General features: G+C 44.9%; 1 protein-coding gene across 1 annotated transcript in view; it reads right to left on the bottom strand.

Annotated features, from left to right (window-relative positions):
* The window catches only part of SLC41A2 (solute carrier family 41 member 2), a 78,257-nt gene extending 71,055 nt beyond the window's left edge, over positions 1-7,202 (bottom strand). Inside the window, exon 1 of the mRNA XM_065420067.1 lies at positions 6,642-7,202. Within this exon, the coding sequence (XP_065276139.1) occupies positions 6,642-7,202 (561 nt within the window). The remainder of the gene's footprint in view (positions 1-6,641) is intronic.
* Between the last annotated feature and the right edge of the window lie 11,095 nt (positions 7,203-18,297).

Below are 18,297 nucleotides of genomic sequence, written 5' to 3'. Positions count from 1 at the left end.
ATTCCCCCGGACATGTCCGGCTTTTTGAGCTAAAAATAGCGTCCGGGGGGAATTTGTAAATGTCCGGACTTCCCCCCCCCCCCCATGCAGAGTGCGTGCGGCTAACAGGGCAGCCGGCCAGATGGTGCCACTTACATGGGGCTCTGACAGCTAGAGAGAGCCCCTCCTCCGCTTCCCCTGCAGCTGAGATCACTCCCTCCCAACCTGCATTCGCAGATCGCCTCCGGCAGTCTGGAGCTCCTCCCCCGCTCCTCCTCCACTGCTGCCCACCGTGCTGGGACGAACGGCTCAGGCTGTTCCTGAGCAAGTTCACAGAGACATTAGGCGAAGGCCAACAACAAGGGGACCAGGGGGTTGGAGAAGCGGCAGGGAGGTTTTGGAGGGGGCAGTCAAGAGACGGGGGGGGGGTCAGGAGTTCGGGGGGGACTTTCTGGGGGGAGGGGGTGGATAAGGTTTTGGGCAGTCAGGGTACAGGTAGGGGGTAGGGTCCTGGGGGGCAGTTAGGGTGGGGGGGGTCTTAGGAGGGGGCAGTTAGGGGACAATAGGCAGGTACGGGTTGACTCCCCCTGGTAAGGGTTAGATTCCCCCTGGTAAGGGTAGTCTCCCCCAGGCACGGGTTAGTTTCCCCCTGGAAAGGGTAAGTTTCCCCCAGGTACGGGTTAGTTTCCCCCTGGAAAGGGTTAGTTTCCCCCTGAGAAGGGTAAATCTTTTAGCTATGGAAAAAAGTAATTTCTATTTTTATACCGGATTGGCGCTGGACCGGGTTAATAACGCCCCCGCTGTTGGCTTTGATGCCCCGGCTGACAGTGTTAAATATATTAGGGGTGTGATTAGGGTCGCTGCACCAATGGATAAAATGGTGTGGACTATAATGAAGTCTCATGAGCATGAGAGTGAGAATCAAGTCCTCCCAGCGGAGCATGGAGAGGAGGTAGAGGAGACTGTTTGTGATGATCATGGTGAGGAGATTTTATCTATCTTACCGATGGTTTTTACAAGGGACACTTTTAATGATTTAACTATGGAAAGTTTTAATCCAGATTTTAAGTATTTAAGTACATTTGATGATCCATATGTTAGCGAATCGGGATATCTTAATGCTCATTTAGTTAATGGGTCTAGTTTATTAAATAGTTTTAGACCAAGTACTGATTTTAATAGGGATCGTAATAAGGATCTTAACAGTACTGGTAGTAATATAAATATATTAGAAAGTAGTTCGTGGAAGGATGGGGTTTTTTATTTAGAGTATCCCGTTGATAGTTTTAATTGTCCAATATGTCCCCAGATATTACCAACATTTGGTAAATGGGCCAAACACATTAATGTGGTTCATAAAAGTAAAGCCATACGAGTTGTATGTAGTAAATGTGGAAAATCTTCTCAATATCATAATATAGCTTGCCACTACCCCAAGTGCATACCCAAGAAGGCGGATACCCCAATGAAGAGCCATACGTGCTCGGTCTGTGGGCTTGGTTTTCATACTAGATCTGGATTGAGCCAACACTGTAGACATAGACACCCTGCTGTGAGGAATGAGCAAAGAAAAGAAGATATGGCTGCTAAAAGTAAGATCAAAGAGGGATCGACTAGATCTCGTATATGGACCAAAGATGAGGTTGCGCAGCTTATACAGTTGGAAAGGAAATATATTGGGAAAAGGAATATAAATAAATGTATTGAGAGCGAGATGAGGACTAAAACGAATAAACAAATATCAGATAAAAGACGAGAATTAGCAAAGAAGAAGTTAGTGGTAACAGGAGATAGGGAGGAAGTGACTGAGGTAGAGGACATTAGAGTAAATATATTAGAAATTCCGCCCCCAAGAGAGAGGATTTTCCCACTAAAAGGACATCCAGAAGTGGATTTAGTGGAGAAAATATGTAAACGGGGAAAACAAAGTAGGGAGGGAAGAGAAATAATAAATAGTTTAGGGGAAATTGAAGGATTATTAAAGGAGGATTTAACAAAAGCTCTCGGATGGGCAATGTTGGGAAAATTATGTTATTCATTAGTAGAGGGAAAGGACCCTAGAAATGAAAGTCAAATAGAGTTGAGGAATAAAGGAAAAGGGAAGATGAGAAAGGAGGGGAGAAGGAAGCAATTTAATGCAATTAGGAAATATGCTACAAAGAAAGCTAAGTATAAATTCTATCAACAATTATTTGATAAGGATAGAAGAAGATTGACTCGCATTATAATGGGAGAGCCAGATAAGGCTAAGTGTGCTATCCCTATGAAAGAAATTGAGGAATACTATGTGAATATTTTGGGAACAATTGGACATGGTAATATGATAGGGTGGCCATCATCCACAGAGAATGCGGATAATGATATATTAATGAGTCCGATCTCTGTGGATGAGATTAGAATAGCTTTAAGAGAAATAAGAAAAGATAGTGCTCCTGGCCCAGATAAAGTAAAAGTGAGCAATTTGTGGGATATTTTTAATTTAGACTCCTTAATACTTACAAAAATTTTTAATATATGGTTTCTAAATAGACAGGTACCAGATGAATTTAAGAAAAATAGAACGATTTTAATACCAAAGACACAAGATGAGGAGGAAATGAAGAAGTTAACATCTTGGAGACCATTGACAATTGGGTCAGTTTGGATTAGAATCTATACCAAAATATTAGCAAAAAGACTGGTGGAAACAGTTAAGATATGTAGTAGACAAAAAGGGTTTATATCCGCCCCTGGGTGTGAGGAAAATATTGCTATATTAGATAATTTGATTAAAGGGGCTAAACGAAATGGGAATGAAATTGCAATAGTGTTCGTAGATCTGGCTAAAGCTTTTGATTCTGTGGGACATGGACATATAATAGCCGGGTTGAGAAGATTTGGTATAGATGAACATTTTATAGATATTATTAGGGACCTTTATGATAATTGCACAACTAGGGTATGGGTGGGTGATGAAGTTACTGAGTCTATTTTAATTAGGAGGGGGGTCAAGCAGGGTGACCCGTTGTCCCCAATTTTGTTTAATATTGCTATGGATCCCCTTTTAACTAGATTAGAAGTAGAAGGAAGTGGTTTTTATGTTAAGGGTAATGGTGTCACGTCATTGGCTTTTGCCGATGATGTGGCAATTTTAAGTAGCTCATATAAAGGAATGATTAAAAATTTGGGTATCTTAGAGGAGTTTTGTAAAAATACTAATCTCTCTGTTAATGTGAAGAAAACGAAAGGCTTTCATATTTTAACTAAACATAAAACCTATGTAGTTAATCCTAAGGATAATTGGCAGATAGGGTCAGAGGAGATTGAATATGTTCAACCAGGGGATTTTGAAAAATATGTAGGGGCTAGAATAGATCCCTGGATAGGTGTAGGGGGACCGGTACTTAAAGAAAAATTGAAAGATTGGAGTGAGAATTTAATTAAGGCCCCATTAAAACCGGCCCAAAAAATATTAATTTTACAGACATATATTTTACCGAAGCTATTTTATAATCTTCTTTTAATAGAACCCCCTTTTAATCTTTTAGACGATCTTGATGTGTTAGTTAGAAAAATAGTTAAAGAGATTTTACATTTACCTCAGTGTACCTCAGATGGGATATTTTATTCTAGAGGTAGGGATGGTGGTTTAGCTCTCACTAAGTTTAGTGTGCAAATCCCAAATATGTTAATTCGTAAATGGAGGAGACATATTGTCTCGAGAGATGATTGGATGGACCTATCTTATCTATATGCAGGAGAAAATCTTGTAGATAAAATATTGTCATTTAGTGCAGTAACATCTCATCCCAAGAAATGGAGGGAAGAGGAATTTTTAAGATGGTCGGAACTGAGATGTCAGGGAATAGGGATAAAATATTTTAAAAATGATTTAATTAGTAATTCGATTTTTAGAAACTCTAGTAAAGTTAAATCGTCAGCGTATATCGCAGCATTGCAGCTTAGGGCAAATATTTATCCTACTAGGGAGACATTAGCAAGAGGAAGAGGAGGTGTGAATGCTCTTTGTAGATGGTGCGGTAAAGTGCGGGAGACTGTTCCCCATATCTCAGGACAATGTTATAAGACTAAGAATGCTAGGATAAAAAGGCATAATAGAGTAGTGTCTGCAGTTGTAGATAAGGTTGGTAAATTAGGGTGGAAGGCAATGATAGAGCCCCATTTGAGAAATAGTAAGGGTGAGTTAAGAAAGCCGGATATTATATTTATAAAAGGAGATACAGCAGTGGTGGTTGATGTTACAGTGCGATGGGAGGATAATGCCGGAAGTTTGGAACAAGCCCACAGTGAGAAGGTGGCTTATTATCTTGAGTTAGAGGAAGAAATTAAAAACTTAACGGGAGGTAAAAATATTCACTTCTTTGGTTTTGTGCTTGGGGCGAGTGGCAAGTGGAGTGAAGGTAATAATGATTTGTTACAATTATTGGGAATGGACAGAAGTAAAAATTTTAAGGAGAGTATATGTAGACTTGTTTTATATTCCACTATTGGTATGATGGCTATATTCAGTGACAGGTAAAGATCCCGGAGTTTCCATTCCGTGTATCTTGCCAAAACTAAATTTTAGCTATTTTGGTTTCCATGCTTTAAATTTTCAAATTTTTAATATTATTTTGAACATTAATTTATTTAGTGTTATTTAATATCTGTCCTTCAATAGAATGGTTTTAATTATATAATAAATACTTATTAATGGATGAAATTCCAATTTAAATTATTAGTTTTTTTTTGTTTTTTTTTTTTTTTTGTTTTGTTTTTTAATTACTGGATGTGGATGCGGACTGGCCGCGTATAATAACCAGGAAAGGGCAGGTAGTCACGCCTGTACATAAATAGGGGGTGGGGTCCTGGAGGGCAGTTAGGAGCAGGGGTCCCAGGAGGGGGCAGTCAGGGGACAAGGAGCGGGGGGGGGTGGGGTTGGGAGTTCTGGGGGCGGGGCTGTCAGGGGGCAGGAGTGGGGAGAGGGATTGGAGCAGTCAGGGGACAGGGAGCAGAGGGGTTTAGATGGGTCGGGAGTTCTGGGGGGGCTGTCAGGGGGTGGGGAGTGGTTGGATGGGGTGTGGGAGTCCCGGGGTCTGTCTGGGGGTGGGGGTGTGGATAAGGGTTGGTTCAGTCAGGGTACAGATAGGGGGTAGGGTCGTAGGGGGTAGGATCCTAGGGGGCCAGTTAGGATGGGGGGAGGGTCTCAGGAGGGGGCAGTCAGGGGACAAGAGGCAGGGAGGCTTAGGTAGGGGGTGGAGTCCTGGGGGGCAGTTAGGGGCAGGGGTCCCAGGAGGGGGCAGACAGGGGACAAGGAGCGGGGGGAGGGTTGTGGGTTCTGAGGGGGGCGGGAAGTGGGAGGGAGTGGAAGGGGCAGGGGTGGGGCTAGGGCAGGACGGGGGCGGGGCTAGGGCGGGGCTCCTCCCATCCTCTTTTTTGCTTGCTGAAATATGGTAACCCTAGTTGATGTACCCCCTGGAAGACCTCTGTGTACCCGTGGTTGAGAACCATTGCTCTACAGGGTCCTGGAACGAGCCCTGTATCATTCCATATGTACCTTTATAGATTGTATGAAATGAAGCAGGGCTTTAATACTCACCTCTACATACCATATATATCCTCACAGATCATATGCCACATAAATTTGCACAGGATCTCACAGGGGGGAAGGATAGCTCAATGGTTTGAGCATTGGCCTGCTAAACCCAGGGTTGTGAGTTCAATCCTTAAGGAGGCTGGTATTGCCACATGCACATTCCTCTGTGCCCCACTTAGGGTACACATCCCACTTTTTTAGCAAAAAAATGGGACAAACTTTTTTGGCAAGAGCAAATGGGACAAATGCACACTTTTACCAAAAAAGTCAGGACGGCCGGGACAGGGCTTAAAAAAGGGACAGTCCTGACCAAAACTGGACCTGTAGTCAATCTACTCATGGTTATTTAAAGTGGAGAAATTCTATGGACCATCATTTGTCTTTTCCTGGGTTTTAAAATGTTATGTGCTTTGAGATAGACTCCTCTGGTTAGGGAGGCAACCCCTCCCTGCCTAGTTGACCAGCACCTTGTTGTGAGGTTGAATGTTGCAGCGCAAATTATGAGCACAATTTTCTATATACATAAATAAGCACAGTGTGTATACATATCTCACAATGACCACCAAGTTCAGAACACCACACACTATGACATGACTTGACATATTTGTACACACAACACTGTATGCAACCAATTGATTCAGTTGCTTATTTTGGGTTCAGACCTCCTGTTCTTCCCATGGAGTGTCTGGACCCTGATTGTCACAAGTGCATTAAGTAATTTTTAAAACCTTTATGATTCAACCAATATCTGCATTTGTACAGCACTTTGCATAATAAGATCCTGGCCCACGACTAGGACTCATAGGCATTATTGCAATACAAATAAATAAAAATAATAATAAAAAATAGGTTGTCACTAGACAGCTGTGACATAGTGAGCATACCCCTGGCAAATTTCAAGTTTCTATCACTTCCTATTAAAGCACAAGAGCTGTTAAACATTTGTAACAGTGTATTACTTTCTTCCTACTCAGAATTGGCTGAATGTCAGTGACTACAAAATAAAGCAGTATGTACTGCCACACTAGAATGCATTAGGAAAATTTCTTCGATTATCTAACAAAAAACATGTAAAGTGAATACCAACCTGCACAATATCCAAAACCATACCAGCAGAAACAGTTCCAAATCCTGCTAACAAAAATGGTACAAGAATCTGTAATGCCATAATACTACTGGACTCCTTTGGCTGCTTTCTGCTCCTTTCCACAATGGCATCTTCATCACCATCACTAGACAAGTTGTCATCCTGCAATATGGCATCTGTTTCTGACGTGTCCATCCCATCACAATAATTATAACTGGCAAAGTCATCATACTTTGGACTACAGCTAGATGGACTGTGTCCATTACTACCATGAAAAGCTGGTTCTGAGAAGTGATGGTACTCCGTGTGTTGATCCGATCTAACATTAAAGTTGTGTCCTGTGTGTTGTAATCCATCTTGCCAGACACCATTCACTTTTTTATGTCGTTCTTCCTGCTTTTTGTGGTAAACAATTGGAACCATACTCAACAGCAGGTTGAGAAACTTGTCAGACTGAATTGTATTTAGATTTATAGTCCAATTTACAAAACTTTCTCCATCATAAGCTTTACCATTACCATTTATTTTGGTAGTGGTAGATCTTCCTTTACAGTTAGTCATAGTGTTTACGAAAATATTACGGGGAAGATCACTCTGTTCTTTAAACTTCAGTGAAGAAACACAGCAGATGAGTCAACAACAGCCACATAATCATTGATTTTAAAATCAAATAAATCAAAATGGTCACTCTGTTATGTAGAAAATGTTCTTTTCATGGATCTTAGATCTTGAGCAATTCCACAACTGAGTTTGGATCTGGAAAAAAAAATATTTCAGTAGTTTGATTGTGTGTATGTATCTATTATAAGTATTAAAACAAATAGAAAAGAAATATCATAACCAACATTCTCATGTTACTACTGTATCATCTAGGGCAGTATGCTGTGACATGAAGGAATTTGAATCCAGCTTGGTTCTTCATAGGCTGAGAAGCAGAGACAACTCATAACTCTTGATGGTGGGGGGGGGGGGCATGTGACTGCCCCATGCATCACCTCTGGACCCTTTCCCACTCCCCCTGCACCTCCCACACCTGGTCCAAGCCAGCATCACCTCGCCCCTACTCCCTCACAGCTCCTTCCCCACTTCTCCCATCGCCTCTCCACTGAAGGCATGGGCCAGACTGGGCTCTGGACACCTACTACCGAGCAGGTAACTGTGGCTGCAGGCGAGGAAGGGACAGGACTCAAGGGCTTCCCCACACTCCCTCTGGCACAGCTGTGCTGCCAGCCCCATCTCACTTCCCTGCTCTGGGTGCCTCACAGAGGGGCTCAGTGGGAGCACTAGGTGCAGGTGCCTTTCCCAAGCATGTCCCCCTCAGCTGCACTCAGCCCGACTCTCACCCTAGCAGAAATCTGGTGGGACATGTGACTCCACGTGCCTCCCTCCCACATGTGGCCTCTGACGAGAAGGAAGAGGTTAGGAGCACTATAAGGATAAACCTCTAAATCAGGGGTAGGCAACCTATGGCATGCATGCCAAAGGCGGCACGCAAACTGATTTTCAGTGGCACTCACACTGCCCTGGTCCTGGCCACCGGTCCGGGGGGCTCTGCATTTTAATTTAATTTTAAATGAAGCTTCTTAAACATTTTAAAAACCTTATTTACTTTACATACAACAATAGTTTAGTTATATATTATAGACTTATAGAAAGAAATCTTCTAAAAACGTTAAAATGTATTACCGGCACGCAAAACCTTAAATCAGAGTGAACAAATGAAGGCACGCCACTTCTGAAAGGTTGCCGACTCTTGCTCTAAATTCTTGGATTGCATTGAACTGTTACTATAATGGTGCCTGGCTGAGTTGGGTGGGAAGCAGTCCTGCTGAAGGTTTGTGTCATCAGAAGAAGCTATGTCAACATCCTGGTGGAAAGATGAGCAGGGATATACCTGGCTTGTGCTGCACCTTGTACAAGAATGAACCTTTGGAAGAAGTGGGGTAACAAGAGTAGGAGAGGAGTTGGAGAAGAGGGAAAATGGCCAGCCCAGTGATTTAGTAGTGGGTCAAGGAACTATCATACAGGATAGTTTGCCTCACCTGGCCAAACATGGGATTGAGGAAGATCAGAGAGAAATAGGAGGGATCATCAGTGTTTGCAGGTCTCTCGGGAGGGAAATGATGTTGGGGAAAGTATGGATTTTTATAAAGCCACTTTTTTATAAAGACTTTTATAAAGTCTAATCTTGACACATCACTTAGGCCAAAGTTTTGCCTAACTTGAAACACTTAGAGCCTTAGTCTCAGAGCTACTGAGCACCTGCACCTCTCACTAGCTACAACTGGAGTCAGACACTTTTGAAAGTTTGGGCCTTAACATCTGTGTACCTCAGTTACCCAATCTCTCAAATTGAAAGAATACTTACCTTTGTAAATCACTTAGAGATGCTCTCATGAAAGCCACTGCAGAAGTGCAAAATACAATCATAACCTCCAGCTGTAGCCAGAGCAGCCAGTACCCTCTGGGGACCTGAGTGCTGTGTCTCCTATAGCTTTGGGGACTCATATTTCTTTCTACTCAAAAAGCACTCATACAATATTCATACCAGCATTTCTATATTTGCACTTTTTAAGATTTGTTTAATCATCCATACCTATAATTATATAGTTAAAAAAAGATTAGTGCAATCAGGGCCGGCTCTAGGTTTTTTGCTGCCCCAAGCAAAAAAAAAAAAAAAAATTGGCTGCTCCCACCCCAGCCCTGTACTCCCCCCCCCGCACCCTCCTACTGCCGCAGCCCTGGGCTCCCCCCCCACCTGCACCCCCTGCCGCCCCAGCCCTGGGCTCCCCCCCCCCCCACCTGCACCCCGTGCCGCCCCAGCCCTGGGCTCTCTGCCTCCCACACCCTGTGCCGCCCCAGCTCTGGGCCTCCCCCCACCCGCACCCACCTGCTGCCCCAGCCCTGGGCTCCCCCCCCCCCACACACACACACACCGTGCTGCCCCAGCTCTGGGCTCCCCTCTTCCCCCCCCCCACCCACACACCCCCTGCCGCCCCAGGCTCTCCCCCACCACCACCTGCACCCTCCTTCCGCCCCAGCCCTGGGTCACTGGTAACTTGCTCCCAGGGCAGGTCATTCAGCAGGAATTTTGGATGTGCACAGAACACAGACAGGACTAGTTCCCATATGGTTACAGAACTGCAGTAAAGTGGAACAATTTTCAGCTTGTGTGATTCGAGGATATCTGGATGCATATTATAAGCCTGTCCTCCATAAATGAGGAAAAGTTGAGGTGCCTTTATTATTCTTTTGGTCCACTCTTTGTTTCTATGGGGAATTTGCCAATGCGATATCACTGTCTTCCTTTTAAACAAATAAAACTTTAAAAAAAAGAAAAAAGGCAATGGCTGTTGAAAATAGCAATTCCAGTCCTAAAAACCACTGGGAAGAATTTCTTGCTCAATTTTATCCTACTTTTTCTACAGCAAATTACAGTGGATCAGTATATTTGATTTGGGAGAAATGAAGTAACAGATGCCCAAACTGAGCTTGAGCACTGCTGAATTTTGAGGTGTTCAGATCTGGAAGGCAGGTGCTAGACTCTTTTTCTGAATATTAGCTAAATCTGGAAAGGAAAAGTCAATTTCTGCTTCCATGGCTCAGAAGTGGAAATCCTCCTATGGGCCTGGTACTGTATCTAAAGCTGCCCAGGTCCTCTAGCAGAGCCTCCCCTCCCTTACTTTTCATTTTAAATTCTAGTGGGATCCACGTACCTCCCTTGCTAGGCTTCAGATAGAGAAGGGCACTGTCCATTTAGTTCACCCACTTCCTTCTTTGGGGCTGCTGCAAGGTGAGGTCACACCAGTATCCCTAATCCAGTCTGGGGAAGTCTTCTGAAGGGGATATCTGGGCCAAAGCCTTCTACTCCTTGGGCACACTTGTTCCCCATTCACAGTGCCACCCCGCTCTAGCAGTGAGCTCTCCATTCACAGCAAGCTGCAGCATGAGGTTTCAGCTACCATACTCCCTCCCCCTCCCTTTCCTGTTGATAGTGGCCAAGGGAATGCTGGGAAATGTAGTTGTTTCCCTGCTCCAGGGCTGGCTTTATAGGCAGGGAGCTAACCAAGGAACTACAGCTCCCAGGGCCCCCTGTTGGTTCTCAGCTCCAAGGCTGGATCCCTGCCAGCTGGTGCCCCTGCGAATGGGCTGCCCCAAGCAGCTGCTTGGTTTGCTGGTGCCTAGAGCCGCCCCTGAGTGCAATAACAAGTAACAGTGAAACCCAGAAAGAATCTCCAGCAGATACTGAGACAATCCTGGCATTTTGAATCTTGTTATTTTATTCACTGTAAATGAGTGGCCAATAATCATTGTATAATTTGAGGATAGTGGAAATTCTCTCAAATTACCAGATGATTTTCTAATTGACAACTGTAAACTTTACTTCAGGTTAGAACACAGCTTAATTTTTTCTTCTAACTTCTAGTTCTAGCCTCACCAATAAACAGATTCTGCTGTTAGAATTTAGTTAACAATTCTGTTGATTATGTACAAGACATAAAAAAACAAAAAATTCAACTAACTCTCCAATACTATAGTTGTAATGACTATGTAGTGTTAAAAGGAGTAAGAAAATATGGTTCAGAATACAAAAGGAAGCAGAGTAATTACAGGGATGTGATTTTTACATTGTAACTTTTCTGACATTGTTGACAACACAAAGGGATCAGTTACACATTTAATATATAAGCCATAAACCTGGCTACACTGAATTCCTTTAGACACTAAGGGTATGTCTACACTACGGGATTAATCCGAATTTATATAATTCGAATTTAGGAAACCGATTTTATAAATTCGAATGTATTCGGCCACACTAGGCACATTAATTCGGTGGTGTGCGTCCAAGCTACCGTACTAGCATCGATTTCCAGAGCGTTGCATTGTGGGTAGCTTTCCCATAGCTATCCCATAGTTCCCGCAGTCTCCACCCCCCCTTGGAATTCTGGGTTGAGACCCCAGTGCATGATGGGGCAAAAAACATTGTCGCAGGTGGTTCTGGGTACAGCCTCCCCCTCCCTCCCTGAAAGCAACGGCAGACAACCATTTCGCGCCTTTTTTCCTGAGTGAACTCTGCAGACTCCATACCGCAGCAAGCATGGATCCCGCTCAGCTCCAGAACGCAGTCATGAACATTGTAAACACCTCGCGCGTTCTCGTGGAGTTTATGCTTACCCAGGACCAGAAAAAAGAGGCGAGGAGGAGGAGGCGGCGACTGCAGCGCAGCGACAAGCGTGATGAGGACATGGACATGGACCGTGAATTCTCTCAGACCGCGGGCCCCGGTGCTTTGGAGATTATGATGTTAATGGGCCAGGTTATAGGCTTGGAACGCCGATTCTGGGCCCGGGAAACAAGCACAGACTGGTGGGACCGCATAGTGTTGCAGGTGTGGGACGATTCCCAGTGGCTGAGAAACTTTCGCATGCGTAAGGGCACTTTCATGGAACTTTGTGACTTGCTTTCCCCTGCCCTGAAGCGCCAGAATACCAAGATGAGAGCAGCCCTCACAGTTGAGAAGCGAGTGGCGATAGCCCTGTGGAAGCTTGCAACGCCAGACAGCTACCGGTCAGTCGGGAATCAATTTGGAGTGGGCAAATCTACTGTGGGGGCTGCTGTGATGCAAGTAGCCAAAGCAATCACGGAGGTGCTGCTACAAAAGGTAGTGACTCTGGGAAATGTGCAGGTCATAGTGGATGGCTTTGCTGCAATGGGATTCCCTAACTGTGGTGGGGCGATAGATGGAACCCATATTCCTATCTTGGCACCGGAGCACCAGGGTACCCACTACATAAACCGCAAGGGGTACTTTTCAATGGTGCTGCAAGCACTTGTGGATCACAAGGGACGTTTCACCAACATCCATGTGGGCTGGCCGGGAAGGGTTCATGACGCTCGCGTCTTCAGGAACACCAATCTGTTTAAACGGCTGCAGCAAGGGACTTACTTTCCGGACCAGAAAATAACCGTTGGGGATGTTGAAATGCCAATTGTTATTCTTGGGGACCCAGCCTACCCCTTAATGCCATGGCTCATGAAGCCATACACAGGCAGCCTGGACAGGAGTCAGGAGTTGTTCAACTACAGGCTGAGCAAGTGCAGAATGGTGGTAGAATGTGCATTTGGCCGTTTAAAAGGTCGCTGGCGATCCTTACTGACTCGCTCAGACCTCAGCCAAACCAATATCCCCATTGTTATTACTGCTTGCTGTGTGCTTCACAATCTCTGTGAGAGCAAGGGGGAGACCTTTATGGCAGGGTGGGAGGCTGAGGCAAATCGCCTGGCTGCTGATTACGCGCAGCCAGACACCAGGGCGATTAGAAGAGCACACCAGGAAGCACTGCGCATTAGGGAAGCTTTGAAAACCAGTTTCATGACTGGCCAGGCTACAGTGTGAAATTTCTGTTTGTTTATCCTTCATGAAAACCCACCCCCTTTATTGACTCATTCTCTGTAAGTAACCCACCCTCCCCCTTCCCCCAGCTTGCTTTCAAAGGAAATAAAGTCACTATTGTTTAAAAATCATTTATTCTTTATTAATTGATTATAAAAAGAGGGAGAGAACCTGAGTGGGGTTTGGGAGGAGGATCAGCGGGAAGGAAAAGCCCACTAAAAAAAGGTTAAAAAAATGGCAGCCTTTTGCTTGGGCTGTCCACTGGGGTGGAATGGGAGGGTGTACGGAGCCTCCCCCCCCCGTGTTCTTACACGTCTGGGTGAGGAGGCTATGGAACATGGTGAGGAGGTAGGGGGGTTATACAGGGGATGGAGCGGCACTCTGTTCTCCAGCAGCCGTTCCTGAAGCTCCACCAGACGCCGGAGCATGTCTGTTTGCTCACGCAGCAGCCCCAGCGTTGCATCCTGCCTCCTCTGATCTTCCTGACGCCACCTCTCATCTCGAGCGTCTCTCCTCTCCTCACGTTGGTCCCTTCTGTCCTCACGTTGGTCCCTCATGTCCGCACGTTGGTCCCTCCTGTCCTCACGTTCACTGGCTTCTTTCCTATACTTGCAAACCGTGTCCTTCCACTCATTCAGATGAGCTCTTTCACTCCTGGTGGATTGCATGATTTCTGCAAACATCTCGTCTCGCGTCTTCTTTTTCCGACGCCTTATCTGGGATAGCCTTCGGGAAGGAGGAGGGAGGCTTGAAACATTTGCAGCTGCTGGAGGGAGTGAAAAAAGGAGAGAATTTTTTTAAAAGATACATTTTTCAGAACAATGCTTATACTCTTTCACGGTGACAAATACTATTCACATTACATAGCACATGTGATTTCTGTGCAAGGTCGCATTTTGCCTCTTAATATTGAGTGCCTGTGGCTTTGCTGCTAGAGATCACAGACGCAGGTCCGGGCAACAGAATTCAGCTTGCATGCTGCCATGGTAAGCCACTGTCTTTAGGCTTCTGCGCCCTGCTTTCCCACATACCAAGCAAAGCCCGTTGTGCTGCAGTTTTCCTGTTAACCTTCAGCAGCAGAAAACAAGCTAACACCCCCCCACCATCCAATTGTCTGGGATGAGTGCTTTATCCCTCCCCCCACCGCGTGGCTGGTATCAGGGAAGATCCCTGCAGGAACCAAACTAACACCCCCCCCAACCCGCCATGAATTCTCTGGGATGAGTGCTTTATCCCTCCCCCCACCGCGTGGCTGGTATCAGGGAAGATCCCTGCAGGAACCAAACTAACACCCCCCCCAACCCGCCATGAATTCTCTGGGATGAGTGCTTTATCCCTCCCCCCACTGCGTGGCTGGTATCAGGGAAGATCCCTGCAGGAACCAAACTAACACCCCCCCCCAACCCGCCATGAATTCTCTGGGATGAGTGCTTTATCCCTCCCCCCACCGCGTGGCTGGTATCAGGGAAGATCCCTGCTAGCAAAACGCGAAAAGCTCTGGGCCAATCCTCCCCCCCCCTTTGCACTTGGCTAAATGCAGGGAAGGATTTCTTTTCAGCCACAGGCAAACAGCCCAGTAGGAACGGCCACCTCTGTCCCCTTAATTAAATTCCCGTATTTCAACCAGGTTACCCTAAGCGATATCACTCTCCTGACGATTACACAGCAAGATAAAGAACGGATGTTGCTTGAATGCCAGCAAACACCGGGACCATACGCTGCCAGGCTTTGTCATGCAATGATACCAGATTACTTGCTACTAGCATGGCGTGGTCAAGTGTCCTACCATGGAGGACGGAATAAGGCTGCACTGCCCAGAAACCTTGTGGCAAGGCTTTTGGAGTACCTCAAGGAGAGCTTCATGGAGATGTCCCTGGAGGATTTCCGCTCCATCCCCAGACATGTTAACAGACTTTTCCTGTAGCTGTACTGGCTGCGAATGCATCCCAAGTGCTCAGGGCAAATTAATCATTAAAAATGCTTGCTTTTAAACCATGTTTTATATTTTAAAAGGTAAACTCACCTGAGGTCCCTTCCATGGGGTCATGGTCTTGGGTACTGGCTTGGGAGGCTTGGGAGGGTACTTCAGTCAGGGTGAGAAACAGATCCTGGCTGTTGGGGAGAACGGAGAGCTGGGTGCTCTCTGCCAGCTCGTCCTCCTCCTCCTCCTCTTCCCCTTCCGCGGAATCATCAGGTGTACCTGATGAGATTATCCCCATCTCGGAATCCACAGTCAGAGGTGGGGTAGTGGTGGCGGCCCCCCCTAGAAATGCATTTAGCTCGGCGTAGAAGCGGCATGTCCGCGGCTCTGACCCGGAGCGACCGTTTGCCTCCTTTGCTTTTTGATAGGCTTGTCTGAGCTCCTTGACTTTCACGCGGCACTGATCTGAGTCCCTATTGTGGCCTCTCTCCATCATGCCCTTGGAAATTTTTTCAAAAGTTTTGGCATTTCGTCATTTCGAACGAAGTTCTGCTAGCACTGAATCCTCTCCCCATATAGCGATCAAATCCAGTACCTCCTGTACGGTCCATGCTGGTGCTCTTTTTCGATTATCAGCCTGCATGGTTACCTGTGCTGATGAGCTCTCTGTGGTCACCTGTGCTCTCCACGCTGTGCAAACAGGAAATGAAATTCAAATGTTCCTGGGGCTTTTCCTGTCCACCTGGCCAGCGCATCCGAGTTCAGATTGCTGTCCAGAGCGGTCACAATGGTGCACTGTGGGATAGCTCCTGGAGGCCAATAAGATCGAATTGCGGTCACACTAACCTTAATTCGGATTGACAAAACCGATTTAGACGCTACTCCTCTCGTCGAGGAGGAGTACAGAAATCAAATTAAAGGGCTCTTTAATTCGAATTAAATGGCTTCGTTGTGTGGACGGGTCTAGCGTTAATTCGATTTAAAGCAGCTAAATCCGAATTAAAGTCGTAGTGTAGACCAGGCCTAACACACATGACATCCCCCAATGAGGAATGCCAATGAGCTCAGCTAGTTCAACAGTATTTGAAACATTTACTTCCAAAACCCAGCATCTGCTCCTGATGAAGTTGAGAAAATTGTAGTTCATAAAAGTAAGAACCAAACTCCATGTTATAGCCCTACAGGTTAAAATAAGGTCACAGTGCAAATAGATGCTATTGAGGCCAGCACACCATTAGTAGAGTGAGCACTCAAACACAAGGTCATCGGCAGTCATATTATGACATGACACTTAGACATCCTTTGAGCCAAGATTACTTCACCCTTAAATGTTTCTCCAGAGCCCACAAATACTAACTTTCTAAACAGCTCTTAACATCAAAGGTATGTAAACTGAACTTTTCAGGATGACTATGGGGATTTGTCTAAAAGACAGGCAGTTGTACTGGCTAATCAAAATGAAAATCTGATACTACTTTTGTCAGAAATTTGGGATGGTGGGGGGCAAGACAGGCCTAAGTGCCACCTTGTCTTTGTGGAGTATAATATAAATTGGAAAGGCCAGCAGGGTCTGAAGCTCTAAAACCCAGCTGGCTGAAATAATGGTCACCAGAAATGAGGCCTTCAGTGAGAAGTGCAAACTCTCAAGGGATATTCCATGAGTTTTGTTCATACCAAATGCAAGTCTCAAGGCTCATTAGACTGTCTCCCAGATGAGAGGATATGAGCTTGTAAACTTAAAAAAAAAAAAATTAACCAGAGGTGCACTCCCCTCTCTCTGCCCCCACTCCCCCATTTTATAACCAGATTGAAGTTATACCTGGACATAACTGCCTCTCAAAGCCAGATATGTTCCTATGGATCCTTGGATCCAAACAAATTCAATTACTGGAACTCTATATCCCCAAGGGCCAAAGTCACCTTCTTAGCTGTAGATTTCTCACTTGCAGCAGAAACTTTGAATGACCCTGAGGTAGAGAAATAATTTCAATTCCTCCATAGGAACCTGGGATAAGGAATCAGGTTTCCTGATCACAGAAACATCAGAGACCAGATGTTTCCAGAGTCTTTCTCCTACATATCCTGACTGTTAGAAAACAGCCCTTTCTCCCCAAGAGCTATTGAGTTCTATATATGCAGTTCTACAGCATCAAGACATTATGTCAATAACAGGGGGACAAAAACGATGTTTTTACAGAGTACAGGGAGGTGGGAGCAGATTGGATTTGTTGGGGTGTTTTATCAGGGGTGAGAGGGCAGGTCAGACTCAAATTTAGAACTCTCTCTCTAACTAATTCAAATCCTGCATCTTGGCAGAGGGTTAGACAAGACAACAACAGTTGAATCAGACACTTCAGTACCGAAGAAGAGCTGAGGTTCTGTGAGAAGAAATATTTTCACCTATCAACTGATGGTGTGCTGAAACTGCAGCCTATCATGCTGACCAATATTGTCTCACTGTTTCTTTGTACTCCCTTGTCTGTCTGTATCCATCAGTTCTCTCATCTTATACTTAGACCATAAGCTCTGGGAGCAGGGAATGTATTTTTGTATTTACTCACCATGAGATTCCAGATGGGCTAACAAATAATAGACCACAATACAAATGGCTCATTTTGGTAATTCTCCTCCAACAGACCACTAAAAAAGGTACTGTTTTGAAGTAGCAATGTGATCAGAAAGCCACTGAGGTTCAGAGAGAGTTACTGACAGATGTCCAGAGAGAAGAAGAATCCTCTTATCTGTCAAGGGGGGTTCAAGCTATCCTTACCTCAAGTCTCTATTTGTGTCTTTTATTAATTTATGGTATTATTTAGCAGTTGTTTTTGTTAACATTTTATTTGCATATCATTAAAAAAGGAAGAGGAAGAGTTATAACAAGAGCTATAAGAATTAGTGGATAGACTGATCCCTGCCATATGGCAGGGATATTAACTTTTGTAAATGTCATGTGCCCAGGGGCAAAGAACAAAGATCAGACTTTTACAAGCACTCCTGTAAGTCACACCTTTATTGTAGGTGATTTCTCAGACTACCAGGTCCAAAGCAATAAAGTAATTGTAGGTCATTATCAACACCTTAAAATATACCCAGAAGCTAACTGAAAGCCAGTGCTGCACCTGCACCTTGCCAGAGAGCCTCCCAAATTAAAAAAATCACCAGATCACACCTACTAGACAGAGGGACAAACTTCTTAGCTATAGAGGTCTGTATAAAAAATTAAAGCCTTGAAGAAATACAGAAGACATTTGGAAATCAAATTGCCATGTAATTTTAATTAAATGTTTATCTTTTTTTAAATGAGGGTCCACCAAATGGGGGCTCACAATATCAGAAACAAT

The sequence above is a fragment of the Emys orbicularis genome, chromosome 1, assembly GCF_028017835.1.
Source record: "Emys orbicularis isolate rEmyOrb1 chromosome 1, rEmyOrb1.hap1, whole genome shotgun sequence".
Classification (NCBI taxonomy): Eukaryota; Metazoa; Chordata; order Testudines; family Emydidae; genus Emys; species Emys orbicularis.
This window is presented reverse-complemented; position numbering and strand designations above follow the sequence as displayed.